Source organism: Cnephaeus nilssonii (genome assembly GCF_951640355.1).
Source record: "Cnephaeus nilssonii genome assembly, chromosome: 19".
Taxonomy (NCBI): Eukaryota; Metazoa; Chordata; class Mammalia; order Chiroptera; family Vespertilionidae; genus Cnephaeus; species Cnephaeus nilssonii.
Window position 1 is genome coordinate 11900803 of NC_137090.1, and position 21977 is coordinate 11922779.

General features: G+C 51.4%; 1 protein-coding gene across 1 annotated transcript in view; it reads left to right on the plus strand.

Moving 5' to 3' along the window:
• Window positions 1–5427: 5427 nt before the first annotated feature.
• The window catches only part of ACSF2 (acyl-CoA synthetase family member 2), a 30229-nt gene continuing 13679 nt past the window's right edge, over window positions 5428–21977 (plus strand). Inside the window, exon 1 of the mRNA XM_079798390.1 lies at window positions 5428–5591. Coding sequence (XP_079654516.1) covers window positions 5464–5591 — 128 coding nt within the window. The 5' untranslated portion in view covers window positions 5428–5463. The remainder of the gene's footprint in view (window positions 5592–21977) is intronic.

Here is a 21977-nt window from a genome sequence, read left to right on the forward strand (position 1 = left end):
ACACCTCCTCTCAGTCCCATGCTCCAAAAAGAACCATTTCCTGTTATTGTGGTAAAAGAGACAATAAAAATCTTTAAATATTTTTATTGGTTTCAGAAAGGAAGGGAGAGATCGAAACATCAATGATGAAAGAGAATCATTGATTGGTTGCCTTCTGCATGCCCCCCATTGGGAATCAAGCCTACAACCCAGGCATGTGCCCTTGACCAGAATCGAATCCGGGACCCTCCAGTCCACAGGCTGACGCTCTATCCACGGAGCCAAACCGGCGAGGGCATAAAATTTAACATTTTAAACATTTCAGGTGTGCCGTTCAGTAGCATTAAGTACAGTCACATTGTTGTGTAACCATCCATCTCCAGAACTTTTTCATCTTCCCTATGCCCCCTCCCTCCAGTAACCACCATTCTACTTCCTGTCTCTATGAATGTGACTCTCTAGGCTCTTCATATAAGTGAAATCATACAGTATTCATCCTTTTGTATCTGGCTTATTTCACTTTAGTGTATGCTTTAAAGCAGGGGTCCTCAAACTTTTTAAACAGGGGGCCAGTTCACTGTCCCTCAGACCTTTGGAGGGCCGGACTATAGTTTAAAACAAAACTATGAACAAATTCCTATGCACACTGCACATATCTTATTTTGAAGTAAAAAACAAAATGGCAAAAACACCCGCATGTGGCCCGCGGGCCGTAGTTTGAGGACGCCTGCTTTAAAGGTTCATCCCTGTTATAGCATGTGTCAGAATTTTCTTCCTTTATAAGGCTGAATAATGTTCTTTTTTCTTTTTTCAAATAAATTTTTATTGATTTCAGAGAGGAAGGGAGAGGGAGAGAGATAGAAACATTAAGAATGAGAGAGAACCATTGATCGGCTGCCTCCTGCATGCCCCACATTGAGGACCAAGCCCGCAACCCGGGCGTGGGAACCTGACCGAGAATCAAACCATGACCTCCTGGTTCATAGGCCGATGCCGGCTGGGCCAAGGCTGAATAATATTCTATTGTAGTATAAAGGTGGGGCAAAAGTAGGTTTACAGTTATTCATATGGAAATTAATATAAGCTATATATATATAAAACCTAATATGCAAATTGGCCCCGTGGGAGTTCAACTGGGAGACCAATTGCTCACTATGACGTGCGCTGACTACCAGGGGATGGCACAGAATGAAGGAAGGCCCTGGCTGGCAGCTGGGGAAGGGAGGCCCTGATCAGCCCTAATTGCCGGCCAAGCCTAGGGACCCTACCTGTGCACGAATTTTGTGTACTGGGCCTCTAGTAATTAATAAACAATAATACAAGAATAAACTCTGGTGTTTTGCATACTCACGACTGTAAACCTGCTCATGCCCCACCCTGTATATCATATTTTTTTTAAAATATATTTTTATTGATTTTCCACAGAGAGGAAGGGAGAGGGATAGAGAGCTAGAAACATCGATGAGAGAGAAACATCTACCAGCTGCCTCCTGCACACCCCACACCGGGGATGTGCCCGCAATCAATGTACATGCCCTTGACCGGAATCGAACCTGGGACCTTTCAGTCCGCAGACCGACGCTCCATCCACTGAGCCAAACCGGTTTTGGCATGTATATCATATTTTATTTATCCATCCATTGAAGAACATCTGGGTTGTTTTGTCTTTTGGCTGTTAATAATACTGCTATGCACACTGGTGCACAAATGTCTGCTCGAGTCCCTACTTTCAAATCTTTATTTTTTTTTAATCCTCACTTGAGGATATTTTTTCCATTGATTTTTCAGGAAGAGTGGAAGGGAGGAAGGAGGGGGGAAGAGAGAGAGAGAAAGACATTGACTGGTTGCCTCCTGCATGGGCCCCCCAAAGGGCCAGGGATCAAACCGGTGACCCTTCAGTCCATGGGCCGATGCTCTAACCACTGAACAAACCTGGCCAGGGCCCTACTTTCAATTCTTTTGGACCCATACCCAGAAGTAGAATTGCTGGATCATGTGGTAAATTCTGTTTTTAATTTTTTGAGGAACGGTCAAAAAAGTTTCCATAGCAACTGCACCATTTTACATTTGTACCAACAGTGCACAGTGTTTCTCCACATCCTCACCAACACTTGTTTTCTGTTCTTTTGAAGAGTCATGCTAATGGGTACGAGGTGATTTCTCACTCTGGTTTGGATTTGCATTCCCCTAATGACTAGTAATGTTGTCATTACCGGAGCCTATTGGCCATTCGTATATCTTCTTTGGAGAAATGTCTATTCACGTCCAAAGGGGAACATTTTGAACTATTTTAGCCATTTGTTTTATTATCTTCTGTGATTTACTTCCAAACCACATAGTTATTCAGCTATTTCTTGGTTTTGTTTGATAGGTAAGGATTTGTACTTCCATCTCTTTTCCCCAAGTCCTCCTAAATAGCTTCCTGTTATTTTGTATATATACTGGCTGCCTTTGTAACTTTGAATAACATACTCCATACACACACACACACACACACACACACACACACACACACATATATATATGAAAGGTGGAAAATTATTGAAGAACAAGTACAGACTCCCACGTGGGGAAGGGGAAAGAGTCCCCCATACTCCTTTATTTCATGTCCATCATTGGTAGGCAGGATCTCCTGACACCTTGATTTATAAGGTAAGAACATGTGCCTCCACTCCCCATCTCCAGCCCTCTCTCTACCTCTCAACTGGCATCCCTCCCCCCCACTGGCATCCCTCCCCCCCACTGGCATCCCTCCCCCCACTGGCATCCCTCCCAGGTGTGACTTCCAGGTTCATAGTATTTACAACGTCTTCTAACTATGATGAAGTCTTCTGGACTTTTTTCATAGGTTAATAATAAGAATTTAAAAAATCTGTAGGTGGTGTTTACAGTTTGAGCCATTTTTGAAGCACAGATGGGAAGGGTATTGACAAAGGGGAGGGGCTAAGGGCTTTCTCAGAGTAGCCAATGGCAGGCGCAAAATCATAGGGACCACGTACTGTGTGAGTCATGTCCAGCTTACAGCAGATGTGCTCAGTTCAGGCGGAAAGACCCTCGGGGAGCTAGGAGGAATGGAGGTGGTTGAAGAAAGAGGAAGGAAAGTTGAAGGGCCTGGATGGTCCACGTGCCCCGTTTCCCACTCCCAGAATTCTGGTCAACATGGCCCAATACAAAGACTCGGGGACTTACACATCGGGTATGTTCACTATCCTTTCTCCCAGCCTTTCTCCCCTCTCCCATGGAACCAGTGTCTACGAGGACTCTCATGGCTTTGCAGACACGAAAAACAATTCCTCCTCCTAAAATAGGCTTGCCACGCCTGCCACGGAGGAAGGTCTCAGAGTGTAGACACAGGAGGAAGGAGAGGAGGGTGAAAGTAAAAAAACTGAAAACTGGCGGAGCACCAGTTCTGTACCACGGTACTCAATCCTGACCCCAACCCTTGGCAGGAGGCTGCTATTCTTTCCCCGCCTTAAAGATGGCCACGGAGGCTGGAAAGGCTCCACAACGCACCCAAAGCCACAGAGCGAGCATGGGGAGAGCCTTGGCCTGTGTCACTGTGGCCTTGGGCAAGTAGCTGAATCTCTCTGAGTCTGTTTCTTCGCCCATGAGAACGTGTTCCAAGGCACGCCTGTTCCTTGCAGGGGCATTGTGTGTGCCAGAGGTAACAGCCATGAGGAGTCTGACTTGTGGGAGGTATTCTGAAACTGCTGGCTGTGATTCCATGGCATGTGTGTCTGGAAAAGCAGGGAAACGCAGTGTGTGGAGAGCCAAGGCTGGAGCAAAGTTCAAGGATGAACTCATCCGTCTCTATCCCCAAGACCGACCCTCAACCCAGCAAGGTAAGTGGAAGGGCCTGCAAGATGGGTGTCCGCCCCTCACGTCACAGGCCCGGAGAGGGGCAGCAACTTACCCAGGGTCACCCAGCAAGCTAGTGGCAAAGCCTGCCAGGCAGGTTAATATCCCAGACTTGGGGTACTCGTCCTCACCCCACATGCCTGGGCTGGGCTATTTGAGTCAGTGAGTCTCATCAGGAAGGCCTGCCCTTGCAAGCCCAGCTTCCCATCATCTCTCTGCTCCTCCATCTTCCTTCCTGTTCCATTCCCAGACCATTTAAAAACACACACATATTTTTATTGTTTTCAGAGAGGAAGAGAGAGGGAGACAGAGATGGAAACATCAGTGATGCGAGAGAATCATTGATCGGCTGCCTCCTGCACGCCCCACACCAGGGATTGAGCCCGCAACTTTTGGCGTGTGCCCTGACGGGGAATCGAACCATGACCCCCTGGTTCATAGGTCCACGCTCAACTCCTGAGCCGCCGCGGCCGGGCTCCACACCATGTGAAGTATGGAGAGCCTTCCCAGGAGCCAGGGCTTCCCTCTCAGGATCCTGGAGAGGAGCAGCACAGTATCCTTCCCACGTGAGCCAACATTCCCAGATGAGGGCAGAGGTCTTCTCAGGCCACCCCCCACCCTCAGCTGTCCCCTCCGTCTAGCCCAGCTCTCGTCAGCACCTCTGGGTCACGAGACGGAAGGTCACCTTGCCGGGGCCTTTGCCCCATTGCTCTCCCTCTCCGCCTCTGGAGGAAGGGTCAAGGCTCGAGACAGACAGGGTGGACCTGGCACCCGTGCCACCCTGGTGCCCAGTGCCACCTTTTCCAGCCCGGACCAGAGATGGGCAGTTCCCTCTCAGTCCTGCAGCCACCCCTGGGCTTCAGGGGACCAGGAAGAGGATCTGGAAATAGAGTGAGGTTGCTTTCCACTTGCTCCGGGGGCAGCTCACGGGAACTGTGCCGGGGTGGGCAGATGAGGGGCGGTGAAAGCCAGGTGGCAGTGCCTGAGGCCACCTTACCGCACCGGTGGGCCGATGAAGGCAGAGGCCCGGGAACAGGGACGGGGAGGCTGCCCCATGGGAGATGGGGGTACAAGCTAACGTGTGGCCCAGCTGGGCTCGCTCACCCGCGGCACCTTTTGTCCTGTCCCCGCGGCCCCCTGACCCAGCTGGCAGGCCTGGGGAACACAAGGGCGGGAGGGGGCGGGGGTGGAGCGGAGGCTGCACGTAACCCGCGCGCTAAACCGGTCTCCAGGGATGGACGAAGGGGTGCCCGCCCCCATTCAAGCACCACTGGCTCCCCTCTAGGAAGTCCACCGGATCTTGCGCCCCCAAACCCAGGTCCCTGGTGGCTGGGAGGGGAACGAACCTGCCCTGGGCGGCAGCCGCGGGCCCTCGGATCTAGAGGGAAATCCAGGCAATTCTTCGAAGGTGGGCGATAGCGGGCCGCGGGCACAGAGGAAGGTGGCCGGGCGCGGAGTCGCTTCCTCCACGCCACGCCACGCCTCGCCTCGCCCCGCCCCGCCGGGCCCAGTCCTCCGCACCCATAGGCAGAGGCGACCCTCTCCGCCTCCCCGCCGGCTGCGCGCTCGCCCCGCCTCGGCTCTCTTTAAAAGTTTCCTGCCGCCGGGACCCGGGCGCGGCGAGCCATGGCTGTCTGCGTCGGGATGCTGCGCCTGGGGAGGCTGTGCGTCGGCAGCACGGGGGTGCTAGGGACCCGCACCGTGCTCTCCCGGGGCTGGCAGGAAGCCAGGGTGCTGGGCGTCCGGCTCATCAGGTACGGGGGGGGGGGGGGGGGGGGGCTCCGGGGAAGAGAGGGGGCGGGCCGGTCCCCCGGGAGGTTCTGCACAGCCTCGCTGGGGGCCGATCCCACCGCTGCTCGGCCGATGGGCGGCTCTCGGGAGAGCGGTTCCCCCGCACCAGCACCCGGGCAACAGGAAATGCTGGCGTCGCCGGCGCAGAGTGGGGCGCGGCTGGTGGCGGGCAGGGACCCTGCCCTGACTCTGGGTTCTGGTCCAGGTCGCTAAGAGTCTTCGGTTCACGCACAGGAAGCGGGCCAGGAGCGCGGGCCTTTCTCAGCCTAGTCTGAAGGGGAAGGGCAAGGCCTGGACCCCGCTCCAGGGATGGAGTTGGGGGTTTTCATTCCGGTCTTGCTCACCCCAGGCCACGAAACTCAGCAGTCTCCCTTCTCCTCATTAGCCGCCGCCAAACACTGCCTCTGATCCTTCCTACTGACCCGGCCTGTTGGCTTCTGTCCTCCGTGCAAAGGGTGGGATGCTGGCAGGTGGAGGATGCGCTGATGCCTCTGTGCAGCACCAGTCAATGCTGCCTTCCTGTCGGATTGCAAATGTGCAAGTGGTGTTGTTTAGCAGGGCTGGGCTCCCACTGATGTTCTCAGTGGAGGGAATCATCTTCAGGCCTGGGCACCACTGAGCCGGCCCGGCTGCTCAGCTGGGCCAGGTCCTACGTCTGGGGTCAGGACACAGTGGTGGACACCAGATCTCAGCGTGTGGGCCTGGGCATGGGAAAAGGAGGAGAAGGCCGGAGAGGCTTCTCATCGGAGAGAACCGTTCGGTTCAAAGGAGAACAATTGGTTGGTGGGAGCTGGGGGAAGATACAAACCCCTCTTTTGGCTAGAATGCCAAGATCACAGTGTTTTGAACTTGCGTTGAGATCCCTATGCCTCGTTTTCTGTTTCTCACTACTTTCCAGGGTTTCCCTGGGCAAGCTCAGCCACGTAGGCCGCCCCTTAGCCTCCAGCCCCCACCTCGTGACTCCTGGGTGCCCTCTTTTATTGTGAGGGCTCCAAGGAAAGGTACCCCCCGCCCCCAAAGTGTACGTGCTTCACGATGCTCAGTCAGGCCACCTCTGGATACCTGGCAACATTTCTGAACTTTGACTTTTTGGTGTGCGTACACACAACAGGTCACCTTCCTGCTGCCGGCCTGCGATTCCAGGGGAGAGGCACCAGGCCTCAGGAAAACCTATTTACCCAGAGAGAGAAGATTTCTAAGCCTTTTGGCCTAATTCCTCCCCATCGCTTCCACTCTTAGTTTGCCCTTCAGAAACCTTCAAGAATCTCGGACATTCCTGAAAACATGTTCTGTCCAGCCCCTGGTGGGTGCTGTGGCTGGGGAAGCCGTTGGACCCAGCCCTCCAGAAACGTACGGTCTAGCGGGGAAAACCTAAACCAAGGTGATCATGGCTCCCTGTTCCAAGTCAAAGGGTGTCAAAGCTCATGTACTCCTGTCCTTTGCTCTTTCTAATCTGGTTCCGTACAGCCTGCTAGTCTGCTGCTCAATACTCTAGGCCTGTTATTTACCAGATTCCCAGGGTAGCCTGTTACAGCCCTGGCGTTCCACCTATTTGCTGCACGACCTTTGGCACCTAACCGGCATGTTCCCTAACCTTTGAGCATGGTGAGCTGCTGCTCACTAATGCTACCTCCTTGCTGGAGGCTTGCTCTTCTCAGCCTTCCCTTTGAGGCAGGGCTGGTCCTTGGGAACCTTCGAATGGTGCCTGGGTAGGAATTCCAACCGATTTGAAGGTAGGACGGGATCCCCTTGTCAGAGGCCTCTTTCTTGCACCTGGTCCTCGCTCCTGGCCAGTTGCTAAGATGGCAGTCTCTGCCAAGCCACAAGTCCAGTCCTTGGATCTGCTGGGCACTCCTCTCTCCATCAACGTCAGGGCTGTCCAGCCCGGCTCAGTGGTTGAGCATCTACCCAGGCCAGGAACCAAGAGGTCGCCGATTTGATTCCGGGTCAGGGCACGTGCCCAGGTTGCAGGCTTGATCCCCAGGAGGGGTGCATGCAGGAGGCAGCCGATTGATGATGTTCCTCTCTCATCCATGTTTCTCCCTCTCCCTTCCTCTCTCTCTAAAATAAATAAAATAAAATAAAATAAAATAAAATAAAATAAAATAAAATACTAGATAAATCATTAAAAAGTCAAGGCTGTCCAGAGCCCTTTTCCCTGAAGGAAATAAGAAGCTGTCCATTGCTCTGCAGGTGCCCTGAACCACCAGTCCTTCCCCCTTGCCGCCACATCCCCTTCCCCAAGGAAACCCCAGTGTGGGGCTTTGGAGAGCCTCGGAGGGAGCCATCTAACACGGATTCCTTGACGAACCCGAGATGAACAGGCTTCCTCCGTTCTCTAAAGCTGGCCTGGGCCACCTGCGACATAGTGGCATCCATCTAGGGCAGCGATTTTCAGCCGGTGTGCTGCAGGAGGCACCCTGGTGTGTCCCAAGAATGTTTAAACACGCAATGCCTGACTACTTGGTTAGGGGCACTGGCCTCTTTTCCCTTAGATTGCCATATAGAAAAATGACAGGCCCTGGCCAGTTTGGCTCAATAGTTGGAGCGTCAGCCCACGGACGGAAGGGTCACTGGTTTGATTACCGGTCAAGGGCACTTACCTCGGTTGCAGGTTTGATCCCTGGCCCCAGTTGGGGCGAGAGTGGGAGGCAGCCAATTGATGTGTCTTTCTCAAGTAGCGTGCTCGCTCGCGCTCTCTTTCTCTCTCTCTCTCTCTCTCTCTCCCTCACCCTCCCTTCCTAGCTCCTCCTTCCCGTCCATTCTCTCTAAAAATCAATGGAAAAAATATCCTCACTCCTTGGGTGAGGATTAAAAAAAAAAAAAAAAACAACAAGCAACACAATAGCTGTCCAGTGTGAATGAATCAAAATTATACCTATTTTTTTTTGTCAGATCGGCAAAAATCATATTTGTGTGTGTGCTACAGAATCGTATAATTAGTGGATGTGTACCATGAGCTGAAGAAGGTTGAAAATCGCTGATCTGGGGTTTTGGGAGCCCTTGGAGCTGGGAAGGACAGAGAGAACAGTGACTTGAACCTCTCAGAATTGGGGGTGATGCTCAGAGCTGGGGCTCCAGTGACGTGATGGGGATGGTTGGGGCAGAGGGGTAAGTGGCCTTCATGGACCACCCTCCAGGGGGACGGCTGCCATTAGGTGGGACCAGTATCGGAAACTATAAAATGCTATCCCTATATGAGGGGATTGCATTAAGCCAGGAAGTGTTTGGGATGGAAACCATAATGGTTACAAAAAATAGACTCTTCTCCTAATTCCTCAGAGATGATTAACAAAGTGATTTGGTAATGACAGCCCTATGCGGCTTACACAGGAGCGCCTCCACTCTAAATGTAACAACAGAAAATAAACTATAAACTTGAACGTTGTAGCCAGTGACTGGTACACATCGGTTACACATTAATGCTTTGTACAAGGTAGGTGTGCACCCTACTGTAGAGGGTGTGGCGGGGGGGGGGGGGTACAAACTTGTTTTTACTGAGTTCTTTGTCCAAAAAGGATCTACAGGGAAGACCATAGACTCACTGACTCAAGGCGGGAAGGGTGCTGCACCGTGGGTGCTGTCAATCAAAGCAGGAGAGCATTGGATTGGTGGAAATGGGCTTAGGGAAGGCTTCCTAAAGAGGCCGGAACCCTCCCCCCATAGGACTATATTATAGTTTCAAATATGAAGCCTCTAGACTTGTAGGAGATCTTGCTTGTGCTTGAACTCTTTTGACTCTGGGTATGAAGCCCTCCTCACCTTCCCAACATGATTGTACTGATTTAATCTACAGGCAGAAACGTTAGTCAGACAGGCCTGGATTCAAATGAACCACTTTCTAGCTGGTAGCTTTGGCACTGAAGTTGAACTTGACTTTTCTCATGTGTCATGTTGTGAGGGTTTAGTGAGATCACATAAGGAAATTCTTAACCCACAATCTGGTGCTGAGAGCTTCAGTTCATTGCAGTGATGAGTTATTTATTATACAGGTAGTGCTTGTGAAACAATGGCTTTGCACATGTCTACAATGTCCCTGAGGCCCACAGTTTAATAACCTTGTCCTGAGAGGAGGGGGGACACAGGTCTGGCAGGGGCAACTGTTTCATGCTGAGTGTTGGGATTAAGGGCTACTTTTTTTTTTTTTTTGCTAATTTTTGCTGAACAAAACAAAAAGTACAGGATGGCAGGATGTCAGTTGATCTCTTTTTAAAACTTTTTAACAAATTTAAATATATTTGTATTGATTTCAGAGAGGAAGGGAGAGGGAGAGAGAGCTAGAAACATCAATGATGAGAGAGAATCATTGATCGGCTGCCTCCTGCACTTCCCCCACTGGGGATGGAGCCCAAAACCCAGGCACATGCCCTGACCGGGAATCAAATCATGATCTCCTGGTTGATGGGTCGACGCTCAACCACTGAGCCACACCGGCCGGGCACATGTTTAGTTTTTAAAGAAACTGCCTGTTTTTCAGAATGACTATACCATTTTACTTTCCTACCAGCAATGTAAGTGATCAGCATCCTTGCCAGCATTTGGTATTGTCACTATTTTTTTTTGTGACACTGTGATAAGTAAATATAGCGATATCTTACTGTGGTTTTAGTGTCCATTTCCTTAATTATTAATGATGTTGAATATCCTTTCATGTCCTATTCATCCTCTTTGGTGAACTGTCTCTTCATGTCTTTTGTCCAATTTCTGGTTGGATTGTTTGTTTTATGACTGTGGAGTTTTCAGAGTTCTTTATGTATTCTAGATACAATTGGTTAGAATGTTGTTCTTGAGTGTCAACCTATGAATGAGGAAGTTGCCGTTCGATTCCCAGTCAGGGCACATGCCTGGGTTGCAGGCTCTGATCCCCAGTGTGGGGAGTGCAGGAGGCAGCCCATCAATGACTCTCTGGCATGGCTCAGTGGTTGAGCGTCAACCTATGAATGAGGAAGTTGCCATTCGATTCCCAGTCAGGGCACATGCCTGGGTTGCAGGCTCTGAGCCCCAGTGTGGGGAGTGCAGGAGGCAGCCGATCAATGACTTTCTCACTGATGTTTCTATCTCTCTCTTCCCCTCCCTTCCTCTCTGAAATCAATAAAAATGTATTTAAAAAGAGAAGAAGCAACCAATGAATGCATAAATCAGTGGAACAACAAATTGATGTCTCTTTCTCTCTCTCTTGCTCTTTCTTTCTCGCTCTCTCTTTTCCTCTCTCTTTCTCTCAAATCAATAAATAAAGTTTATAAAAGTGAAATGAAATTTGTAAACCTAGGCAGTTACTAGTTTTTTAGCTTTGTTGATGATTTATATTTTTCTTAGGGCTGGGGGCCAGCCTGGCATCAAATGCCTGTGGGTGGAGGGGCAGAGGCCAGGCCAAGACTTGGAACAAAAGCAAGCAATTGCTTTCAATTTTGTTTCTAAAGCCTTTTTGCTGGTGGCTGGCATGGCACTGGCACCTTGCCCAGGGAGCGACGCTCGGCCTCGGCGTGGGGCATGTTTCTGCAGTTCGATGGGCCCCTCACATCTACTCACCCGCCCTCCCTGGTGGCTTCTGAAAGGATTAAGAGGCCTCGCTCGGGACCTGGGCTAATTCCAGCCTCCAGCAGGAGCAGAATCTACCTCCAGGCCTCTGGCCCAGGTCCCAAGCACCTCCACCCAACAGTAATCTGACGGGAGACCAAACAAACAGCTTCGCCCCCAAGTCGATTCTGCAGATCTGTTTGCTCAGGTGACCTGACCATCCCTGCCTCCCAGGACTAATCAGAGCCCAGCTCTGCCTGTGGCCTCTGCCTGACCCTTTATGACGGTATGAGCCTTGGTGCCCAGAGAGGCCTCTAGCCTGGACTTGGCTGTCAGCCTCGGAAAGTGACAGAGTGTCACAGCTGTCCCACCCGAGTTCCCTGAACCAGCCAGCCTATATTTTTGTGCCCAGCTCCTGCTTGAAGGCCAGGCTAGGCTGACACTGGGGCACCAGGCTTTCCAGGTGTGGGCCACCAGGGGGCTGTGCCGTTAGGATGCAAGGCCATTACCGTTTGTTCCAGGAGCGGTGTGCGGGGACCATGAGGACAGGACCATAGGAACAGAGGCAGCAAAGAAGAGGAGTCAGATACACAAGAGAACAATAAACAGGGCTAGCTGTGCTTGAGCACTGAGAGGTGGCGGTTGGAGGGGCCAGGCCCGTGTCATTGGAGGGCCCCATCCGCCTCAGGTGTGCTGCTCCCGCCACTGCAGGCCCCCCAGGGGAGGCTGTGGGTGGGCTGCAGTACAAAGAGCAGTACACAGCTCGGCCAACATGGCTCAGTGGTTGAGCACTGACCAATAAACCGGAAGGCTGCGGTTCGATTCCCGGTCAGGGCATATGTCCAGGTTGCGGGCTCCATCCCCAGTGTGTGTGTGTGTGTGGGGGGGGGGGGGGTGCTAGAGGCAGCCAATCGATGATTCTCTCTCATCACTGATGTTTCTATCTCTCTTTCCCTCTCCCTTCCTCTCTGAACTCAATAAAAAATATTTTAAAAAGTAAAATAAAGAGCAGTACACAAAACCCCCCACCAGAGTTAGAACCTTAAGAAAATGAACCTCTTGCATCTTCATCCACAGAAAGAAATAAGCCTTTTAATAGATGGTCCAAAACTGACGTGAGGATCATGTGAGACTTATACGGAAGCCCGTGTTAAGCCATCAGGCTCTACAAAGATTCATTTCGTATTGTATCAAGGCTTTAGGAACGAGGCAGTCCTGGGTTTGAACCTCAGCTTGCCTGTCTTCCTGACTTGCTTTGAGCCTCATTTTCTCTCCTGTGAAGTGGGCACGTTTCTTGGTCAGGGAGTGGTTATAAAGATCACAGGAGGTCATGAGTGTGGAGTTTTTGGAGGAGAGCTGGTATGAGGTTACACCATGAAATGTCAGCTTACATTATTTTTTTAAATGCTCTTTAATATATTTTATTGAATTTATTTTATTTTATTTTATTTTATTTTATTTTATTTTAGGGAAAGGGATAGAGAGTTAGAAACATTGATGAGAGGGAAACATCAATCAGCTGCCTCCTGCACACCCCCTACTGGGGATGTGCCCACAACCAAGGTACAATGCCCTTGATCAGAATCGAACCTGGGACCCTTGAGTCCGTAGGCCGATGCTCTATCCACTGAGCCAAACTGGTTAGGGCCAGTTTACATTATTAAAAAAATGTGCTTTTTCACCTAAAACACGTGAGACATTTTCATATCATTAAATATACAAAGAGTGTCTTCGTTTTTATTAATGGTGTCGTGTTCATCCATGCTTTGGAATGTATCAGTATGCCATTCCTTTTTATGGACAGATAATATTTCATTACCTGGGTATCCCACCTTTTGTTTACCCGTCATCCATGGCTGACATTTGGGTTGTTGTTTTGTTGATGGTGAGCAGTATTGCCATGAACTTTGTGTGCAAGTCTTTGTACACCTGTTTTCAATTCTTTTGAGTATATACCAAGGAGTGGAATTGCTGGGTCCTACGGTAAATCTATGTTTAACTTTTTGGAGAACCGTCGCCAAACCGTTTGCCACTGTAACTGCCCCATTTTACATTCCCTCCAACAGTGCTCGAGGGTTCCAGTGTCTCCACGTGCTGGCCAACACTGGTTGTTTTGTGTGTTTTTTCATTATAGCCTTCCAAGTGGTGGGCAGTAGCATCTCATTGTGGTTTCAGTTTGCATTTCCTGCACACAATGACCATTCGTATCTCTCTTTTGGAAAAATGTCTATTCGAGTCCTTTGCTCATTATTTATTTATTTATCTTTAAAATATTTTTATTGAGCCCTAACCGGTTTGGCTCAGTGAATGGAGCATCGGCCTGCGGACTGAAGGGTCACAGGTTCGATTCCGGTCAAGGGCATGTGCCTTGGTTGTGGGCTCATCCCCAGTGGGGGTTGTGCAGGAGGCAGCTGATCGATGTTTCTCTCTCATCAATGTTTCTAACTCTCTATCCCTCTCCCTTCCTCTCTGTAAAAAAAAAATCAATAAAAATATATTAAAAAATATTTTTATTGATTTCAGAGAGATAGAAACATCAATGATGAGAGAGAATCATTGATTGGATGCCTCCTGCACACCCCACACTGGGGATCAAGCCTGCAACCCGGGCATGTGCCCTTGACCAGAATCGAACCCGGGACCCTTCAGTCCGCAGGTCAACGCTCTATCCACTGAGCCAAACCAGCTAGGGCTTTTGCTCATTTTTTAATTGGGTTGTTATATGCATTACTATCAACTCATTTTTTTGGTCGTTCAGTTAAGCACCTCTTACATGCCAGGCACTGGGAGGCACTGGGAATAAAACAATGAACACACCAGTGGCCAAACACTGAGAAGTCAAGAGAGTTCTTTAAAAAGTAAAAAACCCCTGTTTCCTGAATTTCTTATGAAATCAGATCTGGCAGCAGATGTGGGCCTGAGTTCTCCTGGGCCAGCTCTCGGGGGGTGCCGTGAGGGGCTGTGCTTTGTCTCCAGCTCCCTCACCGCCTCCACCTGGCCGACTTAACACTTCAGCTGGGACCTTGAGTTTCACAATCACCTTCCCAGTAGCCAAGGCCTCCCTAGATATGTATTTACTTTCGTTCTTTGAATTGGGTGCAACTGGGACTGCTGGCCGTCCTTCAACTGCAACACGTTTAACCAAGCAAATGACCTTTCCTGAAACCAAATCTCTTTATTGTCTTTTTTCGGGTTTAAATGGAGTCTCTGCCACTTTGTTTAAGAATAGAAAAAGAAGTGGCCCCCTTTTTGCCCAAAGCCTCTGGGGTGTGTTAGAGGAAGGAGGGAAGCAGAATCGGTTCTGTTTGTGCCTGGACTTTTGACATGATGGGCGTTCTGAAGTTCATGAGCAAATGGCATTGATACGAGTTTCTAGAATTCTTAAGGCCTTTGAAGGAGCCACCTGTTCCCACTTCAGCCCTGCCCTACCCCAGTCCCAGTTTCTTGTGGAAAAAATAAAATTGAGATTAGACAGTCTCTAGTGATCAGATAGGAGGTAAATCCAAACCCTAGACCCCGGGTCCGGGGGAGGCCCTGGGCCCCTGGATCCGGGTGAGCCTGGGCCCCGGGTCCGGGCGAGGCCCTGGGCCCCTGGATCCGGGTGAGCCTGGGCCCCGGGTCCGGGCGAGGCCCTGGGCCCCTGGATCCGGGTGAGCCTGGCCCCCGGGTCCGGGTGAGGCCGTGGGCCCCTGGATCCGGGTGAGCCTGGCCCCGGGTCCGGGTGAGGCCGTGGGCCCCTGGATCCGGGTGAGCCTGGCCCCGGGTCCGGGTGAGGCCGTGGGCCCCTGGATCCGGGTGAGGCCACGCGACCCTGGGTCTGGGAGAGGCCACGCGCCCCTGGGTCCGGGTGAGGCCATGCGCCCCTGGGTCCGGATGAAGCTGAATCCTGGGTCTGGGCGAGGCTGTGTGCCCCTAGATCCGAGTGAGACTGGATCCCGGGTCCGGGCGAGGCCGTGGGCCCCTGGATCCGGGTGAGCCTGGGTCCCGGGTCCGGGCGAGGCCCTGGGCCCCTGGATCCGGGTGAGCCTGGGTCCCGGGTCCGGGCGAGGCCCTGGGCCCCTGGATCCGGGTGAGCCTGGGTCCCGGGTCCGGGCGAGGCCCTGGGCCCCTGGATCCGGGTGAGCCTGGGTCCCGGGTCCGGGCGAGGCCCTGGGCCCCTGGATCCGGGTGAGCCTGGGCCCCGGGTCCGGGCGAGGCCCTGGGCCCCTGGATCCGGGTGAGCCTGGGCCCCGGGTCCGGGCGAGGCCCTGGGCCCCTGGATCCGGGTGAGCCTGGGCCCCGGGTCCGGGCGAGGCCCTGGGCCCCTGGATCCGGGTGAGCCTGGGCCCCGGGTCCGGGGGAGGCCCTGGGCCCCTGGATCCGGGTGAGCCTGGGCCCCGGGTCCGGGGGAGGCCCTGGGCCCCTGGATCCGGGTGAGCCTGGGCCCCGGGTCCGGGCGAGGCCCTGGGCCCCTGGATCCGGGTGAGCCTGGGCCCCGGGTCCGGGCGAGGCCCTGGGCCCCTGGATCCGGGTGAGCCTGGGCCCCGGGTCCGGGCGAGGCCCTGGGCCCCTGGATCCGGGTGAGCCTGGCCCCCGGGTCCGGGCGAGGCCGTGGGCCCCTGGATCCGGGTGAGCCTGGCCCCGGGTCCGGGTGAGGCCGTGGGCCCCTGGATCCGGGTGAGCCTGGCCCCGGGTCCGGGTGAGGCCGTGGGCCCCTGGATCCGGGTGAGGCCACGCGACCCTGGGTCTGGGAGAGGCCACGCGCCCCTGGGTCCGGGTGAGGCCATGCGCCCCTGGGTCCGGATGAAGCTGAATCCTGGGTCTGGGCGAGGCTGTGTGCCCCTAGATCCGAGTGAGAATGGATCCCGGGTCCGGGTGAGGCCGTGGGCCCCTGGATCCGGGTGAAGCCGTGCCCCTGGATCCGGCCGAGACCAAACCAGAGGGAGTCGGACCTGCACTACCACCATTTGTCCACCATCCAGAGCTGAGGGGTCAGTGCCGACATGTACTCATAAGGAACTGGTGGACATTGATATTGGGTCTCAAAAGAACTGTTGGACCAGAAAGAAACTCACTACAGACTGATTCATTTGCCTGTCAGCATAACTATTATTGCTCGTCGCACATTCAATTCTTATAAGTATATCTCTAGTGACACATGATTTCGCTCATCTAGGGGAAATGATGAACAACATAGACTGATGAACAAGAACAGAACCAGAAACAAGGAGGCATCGATCGGACTATCGGGCCTCAGAGGGAGGATGGGGAGGGTGGGGGGAGGGGGGAGAGATCAACCAAAGGTCTTGTGTGCATGCATATGAGCCTAACCAATGCTTAAGTTCAACAGAGGGTTGGGGCATCCATGGGGAGGGGGGTGGGATGGGAATGGGGGGATGAGGACAAATATATGACACCTTAATCAATAAAGAAATTTAAAAAAAAAAAAAAAAAAAATGAAAAAAAAAAAAAAAAAAAAATCCAAACCCTAGAGAACAGAGGTACCCAGTGTACCCCTTTCTCCCAGTCCTCCTGGGTTCTCCACATTGGGCTCAGCTGCTTACCAGGGTCGTCCCTTTGGCCTCTTTGACCTTCCGTTTTCTTATCTACGGAATAAAGAGTTCGTCATTCCTACCTTGGTTTCCTTAGGATTTGCTTAGTATATTCGACATAAGGATGTTCAAGCCTGTAGAGAATTTTCATAAAAATGTATTTGAGCCAAAAAAGAGAATACACCTGGAAGCAAGATCTCAACAGACGGACTGAATGCTTCAGAGAAAAACAGTTTGCAGGTTCCTTTATGCATTTGAAACTAAGGAGGGACGCTAGGGAGGGTTACGTGGAGGTGGGGGAAAGCAAGGCAGGGGTTGGAATTAGTAAGATTGTGCGCTCGCTTGAGGGTGGTTATGCTTATTTCAAAGGTGTGTGAAACTAGATGCACAGAAACAATGGACAGGGCTTACTTAAGGCCAAGATAAACCTTCACCAAAGAAGTGATAGGCCTGGGATGTGAATACCCACCAGAATTTAGGATAAGATCGCCTTACTTTCCATAGAACCCCTTTTTTCGTCCACAACGTGTAGCCGAGAAACCACTCTCCCTGTGGCTTAAAGGAGGTGGGAGTTACTGTCTCTGGGAGACAGCCAGTCTGTCGCTGGCTTGGTGCATCCTGCCGCAGGCTCCAGCCCCCTCTGTCTTGCTGCTCTGCGGTGTCCCAGCTCAGCAGGTAGTCCAGATAGCTGCCTTTCTTTTTATTTGTTTGTTAATCCTCACTCCAGGATATTTTTTTCCATTGATTTTAGAGAGAGTGGAATGGAGGCAGAGGATGGGGGAGAGAGAGAATTAGAGAGAGAGAGAGAGCAAGAAACATCCATATGAGAGAGACACATTGATTGGTTGCCTCTCGCGCGCACACACACATGCCCCGACTGGGGCCAGGGATTGAGCCTGCAGTCAAGGTAGGAGGTCCATGCCCTTGACTGGAATCAAACGTGGGGCCCTTCAGTCCACGGGCCAACGCTCTATCCACTGAGCGAACCTGGAGAGGACTCGCTGCCACGCTTCCCTGTCACAAGCTGCATGTGGCTGGCTAGAAAGAAGAAGAGAAGGTGGTCTTCCCTTTGAGGATTCTTCTCAGAAGTTGCACCCACTCCCTCTCTTTAAACACCATTGGCCAGAATTTCACCTTCGAGTCAGATCACCTTCTGGGGGAGCTTGAAAGAGTGCTCTGTATTCCACATGGCCAGAGAAACGTCTGAGGGTGTATTACCAAGGAAGAAGGCGCTGTTGGGGTCTCTGTCAGAGCTGCTGTAAAGATAACGGAGATAGCACGTGTGACAATTGAACTGGGTTTTTGGGGTTTTTTTTTTGGGGGGGGGGGGATGAAAATCATACTGTTGATTCGATAACTAGATTTTCTAAGAGGCCACTGGCCAATCTGAAAACGATGGTGAAAGAGGAGAAAACCAAGTTCCAAACCAAATAAAACTCTGGTTCACTGTGAAACTAGGAGGATGCCTGTTGTGAAGCAGAAACACACACCTCCCCCCGCTCCCACCACCACCTTCAGTGCTTTGTTGACAATCAGACCATTAAACTGGAAGAGATTTGCACTTTGCTGCCTCCTAATCTAGAGGTTGGGCTGGGCGAGGTGGCCTGCTAGGCCTTCAAGGGCCCCCGTTATCCACTGACCGTGGAAAATGTAGGTATAGTTAGGATTCACCAGTTGTAAGCAACAGACACCAAACTAAGACTGACATTAACTAATTAATTAATATTTTAGATTCCACATATAAGTGAGATCATGCAATATTTGTCTTTCTATGCCTGGCTTATTTGCTTAGTACCGTGGTCGGCAAACTGCGGCTCAAGAGCCACATGTGGCTCTTTGGCCCCTTGAGTGTGGCTCTTCCACCAAATACCACGGCCTGGGCGAGTCTATTTTGAAGAAGTGGTGTTAGAAGAAGTTTAAGTTTTAAATATTGGCTCTCAAAAGAAATTTCAATCATTGTACTGTTGATATTTGGCTCTGTTGACTAATGAGTTTGCCGACCACTGGCTTAGTATAATGTCCTTCAGTTTTCATCAGCGTTGTCACAAATGGAGTTTGGCTATTCCCTCCTCCCCGCCAACTGGGTTAAATTTAAAGAGGGGCCCTGGCTGGTGTGGCTTAGTTGGTTGGGCATCGTCCTGTGCACCAACAGCTTGCGGGTTTGATTCCTAGTCAGGACACATGCCCGGGTAGCGGGCTCACTCCCTGGAGGGGCCTTGTAGGAGGCAGCTGATTGATGCTTTGCTCTCACATCAATGTTTCTCTCCCTCTCCCTATTTCTCTCTCTAAAAATCAGTTTAAAAAAAAAACATTAAAAAATTGCTTGAAGAGGGAGTTTATTGGCTTTTGACAGTGAAAAGTCTAGAGGTAGACTTACATGACTGGGCCTAGGGATCCAATAATCGTAAGATTAAGTTGGCCACTGTCTTCCTGTTTCTGTCTCTGTCTCCCTCCGCCTCTCCGTCTCCTTCTCTCCCTGCTTTCCCCTGTGTTGGCTTTCTGCTTGCGCAGGTTCTCTCCACATGCTTGCTCTTGCAACGATGGCTTTGGCAAACCCAAAGGAAAGAGCATATCTGTTTCCCAATAAGGGCAAACACGGGTGCCCTTATTGACCTCGCACAAACGAAGCAGGAAGCTTTGGCTAGAAATAAATGACTAAGTTTTATTCCCGGCTCTTAGGATTCGCACACCAGAAACACAACTAGGCAATACCCAGAGTGTTCCCAAGAATGAAAAGCTAAGCGTTCTTATAGTAAAATTACACTCTTGAGAAGAACCAGCCTTGCCTTCTTAGCCTCTGGGTTGTTCCAGGATAGCCAGTGGACACCCAAACATTCTTTCCTTCGTCCTTCAGGGGGTGACCAGAGGATTACCAATAGGATAGCTATAGAAAACTTTTAAGTCCCTGGGCTAAAGCAAGAATACTTTCCTCACGCCTCAACCTTCTTGATTTTCGTCATTTAGCAGCTTGACGGTAGGGACTCCATTTTATTTCTTCACTCTATTCCTCACTCTCTACAGTATGCCTGTGAGCTAGGGGCTTGGGGTACACTGTCCTGAGGGGTGTCACGGTGACCACTGGGAACCACATCAGCAGTTCTTTAAGCTTGTCAACCTGTGGACTCACAGGACCTTAGACCCTGCAGTTCTTGGCTATTTTCTTAGCTTAGGTGGCTCACCACAACCCTTTGAGAAGACTGTCCGGCTCATTCAGATAACATTCCCTTGAGAATAACCACTGATTCAGTCCCCAAACGTTCTGGGTGGGAAAGCTGAGGCCTAGAGAGGTAAGTCCTGGGCCTTAATTTGGATTCCCCTGAGAACAAGGACTTGTTTGTGATCCTAGGAATGGGAGTGAGGAAGTGGGAAAAGGAGAGAGGAGGAGAAGCTAATATCGGCTGTGTTATTTTTTTTAAATATATTTTATTGATTTTTTTACAGAGAGGAAGGGAGAGGGATAGAAAGTTAGAAACATCGATCAGCTGCCTCCTGCACACCCCCTACTGGGGATGTGCCCACAACCAAGGTACATGCCCTTGACCGGACTCGAACCTGGGACCCTTCAGTCCACAGGCCGACGCTCTATCCACTGAGCCAAACCGGTTTCAGCTCGGCCGTGTTATTGAAGTCGTCACCCCAGGGCCGTGGTCAGCAAACTGCGGCTCGCGAGCCACATGCGGCTCTTTGGCCCCTTGAGTGTGGCTCTTCCACAAAATACCACGGCCTGGGCGAGTCTATTTTGAAGAAGTGGCGTTCAAAGAAGTTTAAGTTTAAAAAATGTGGCTCTCAAAAGAAATTTCAATCGTTGTACTGTTGATATTTGGCTCTGTTGACTAATGAGTTTGCCGACCGCTGCCCCAGGGAACCAGGACCTCTGAGAGGGTACAGCTGCCTCCCAGAACTGTCCAGCGGCAGAAAGGAAGATTTGAGGAAGTCCCTGAGCAGACAGACCCCCAAGGAACTGTCCCAGCAGCTGAAACCAGAGATGCACTGAGGAGGTGTGACATGGGACACCAAAGGTGTCTGCGACAGTCACTGGCCCAGCCGGCAGCACACCTGGGATGAGACCTCAGGCCTCCAACTCCAGCCTAGGGCTTGCTCGCTCCCTACAGAGCTTCAGCAGCCCCCCACTGTGTGGCTCATGCTCCCCTCCCCAGCTCTAACTCAGGAGCCACGTCAGGGCCGCCTCCCCATCAGTCGGCATCTCCACCCACCCTTCTGTGAGATGGTGGTGGCTTCCTCTCTCGTGTACAAGGTGACCTAGTTTTGCTCCCTCCTGCCCTGCATACCTTGTTCTTCCCAGAAATTCTCCCCACAAGCCATAACCGATCAATCAACGAAAGATAGCCTTGGTATTTTTAGCAGCTGCAGAACGGAATCATCAGGATTGGCCCTCAGGGCCCACCTCACCCAGGGGTGGCCTGGAAGGCTGGAGCCTGGAGCATGCCCGGTCTGCCAGGAGCAGGGTCTGAAACCTGTTACACTCCTCCCCAGGCCTGGGTGGGAGCCCAGCAGCTGTCACCGGGATGGGCAAATGAGCACCCACTGGCCTAAGCATGTGATACCTGGACTTCTGGAGGCCTTTTTTTGGTTTTGTTTCTTTAATAATACACTTAATTTTTGTATATGTTTTATTGATTGATTTTAGAGAGAGAGGAAGGAGAGGGATAGAGAGATAGAAACATCGGTGAGAGAGAAACAGCATCAATTGGCTGCCTCCTGTACTCCCCCTATTGGGGATCAAACCCGAAACCTAGATATGTGCTCTGACCAGGAATCGAACCAGTGACCTCATAGTTCATGGGTCGATGCTCAACCACTGAGCCACACAGGTCAGGCTAGACTTAATTTTTAAAGTACAGTTTTAGAGTTACAGAATAACCGAGCAGGTCGAACTAGAGTTCCATATACCTACCCCACGCAGACACAGTTTCCCTGTTATTAACATCTTGCATTAGTGTAGTAAGTACATTTGTACCATTAGTGCCCCCGACATTGATACGTTATTATGACCATAGTCCATAGTTTACATCAAGGTTTAGTCCTCGAGTTGGACTGTTCGATGGGTTTTGAGGAATGCCCAGGGGCTTTCTAACCCCGAGGGTATCTAGGATAAGGCCATTGTTCTTAGCCCTTAGGCAACCTCTCTGCTTAGTCAAAGGAACGTGATTTGCCTCAGTTTCCTTTTCCAGTGTTTTTGCACCAAGGCTCCAGGCCCCTGGCTCTGACTGGAAACTGGGGAGTGGAAACTGATGAAGGACAGGAAGTCAGATTCTGGTTTGGATCCCCCCAGGGTGAAGC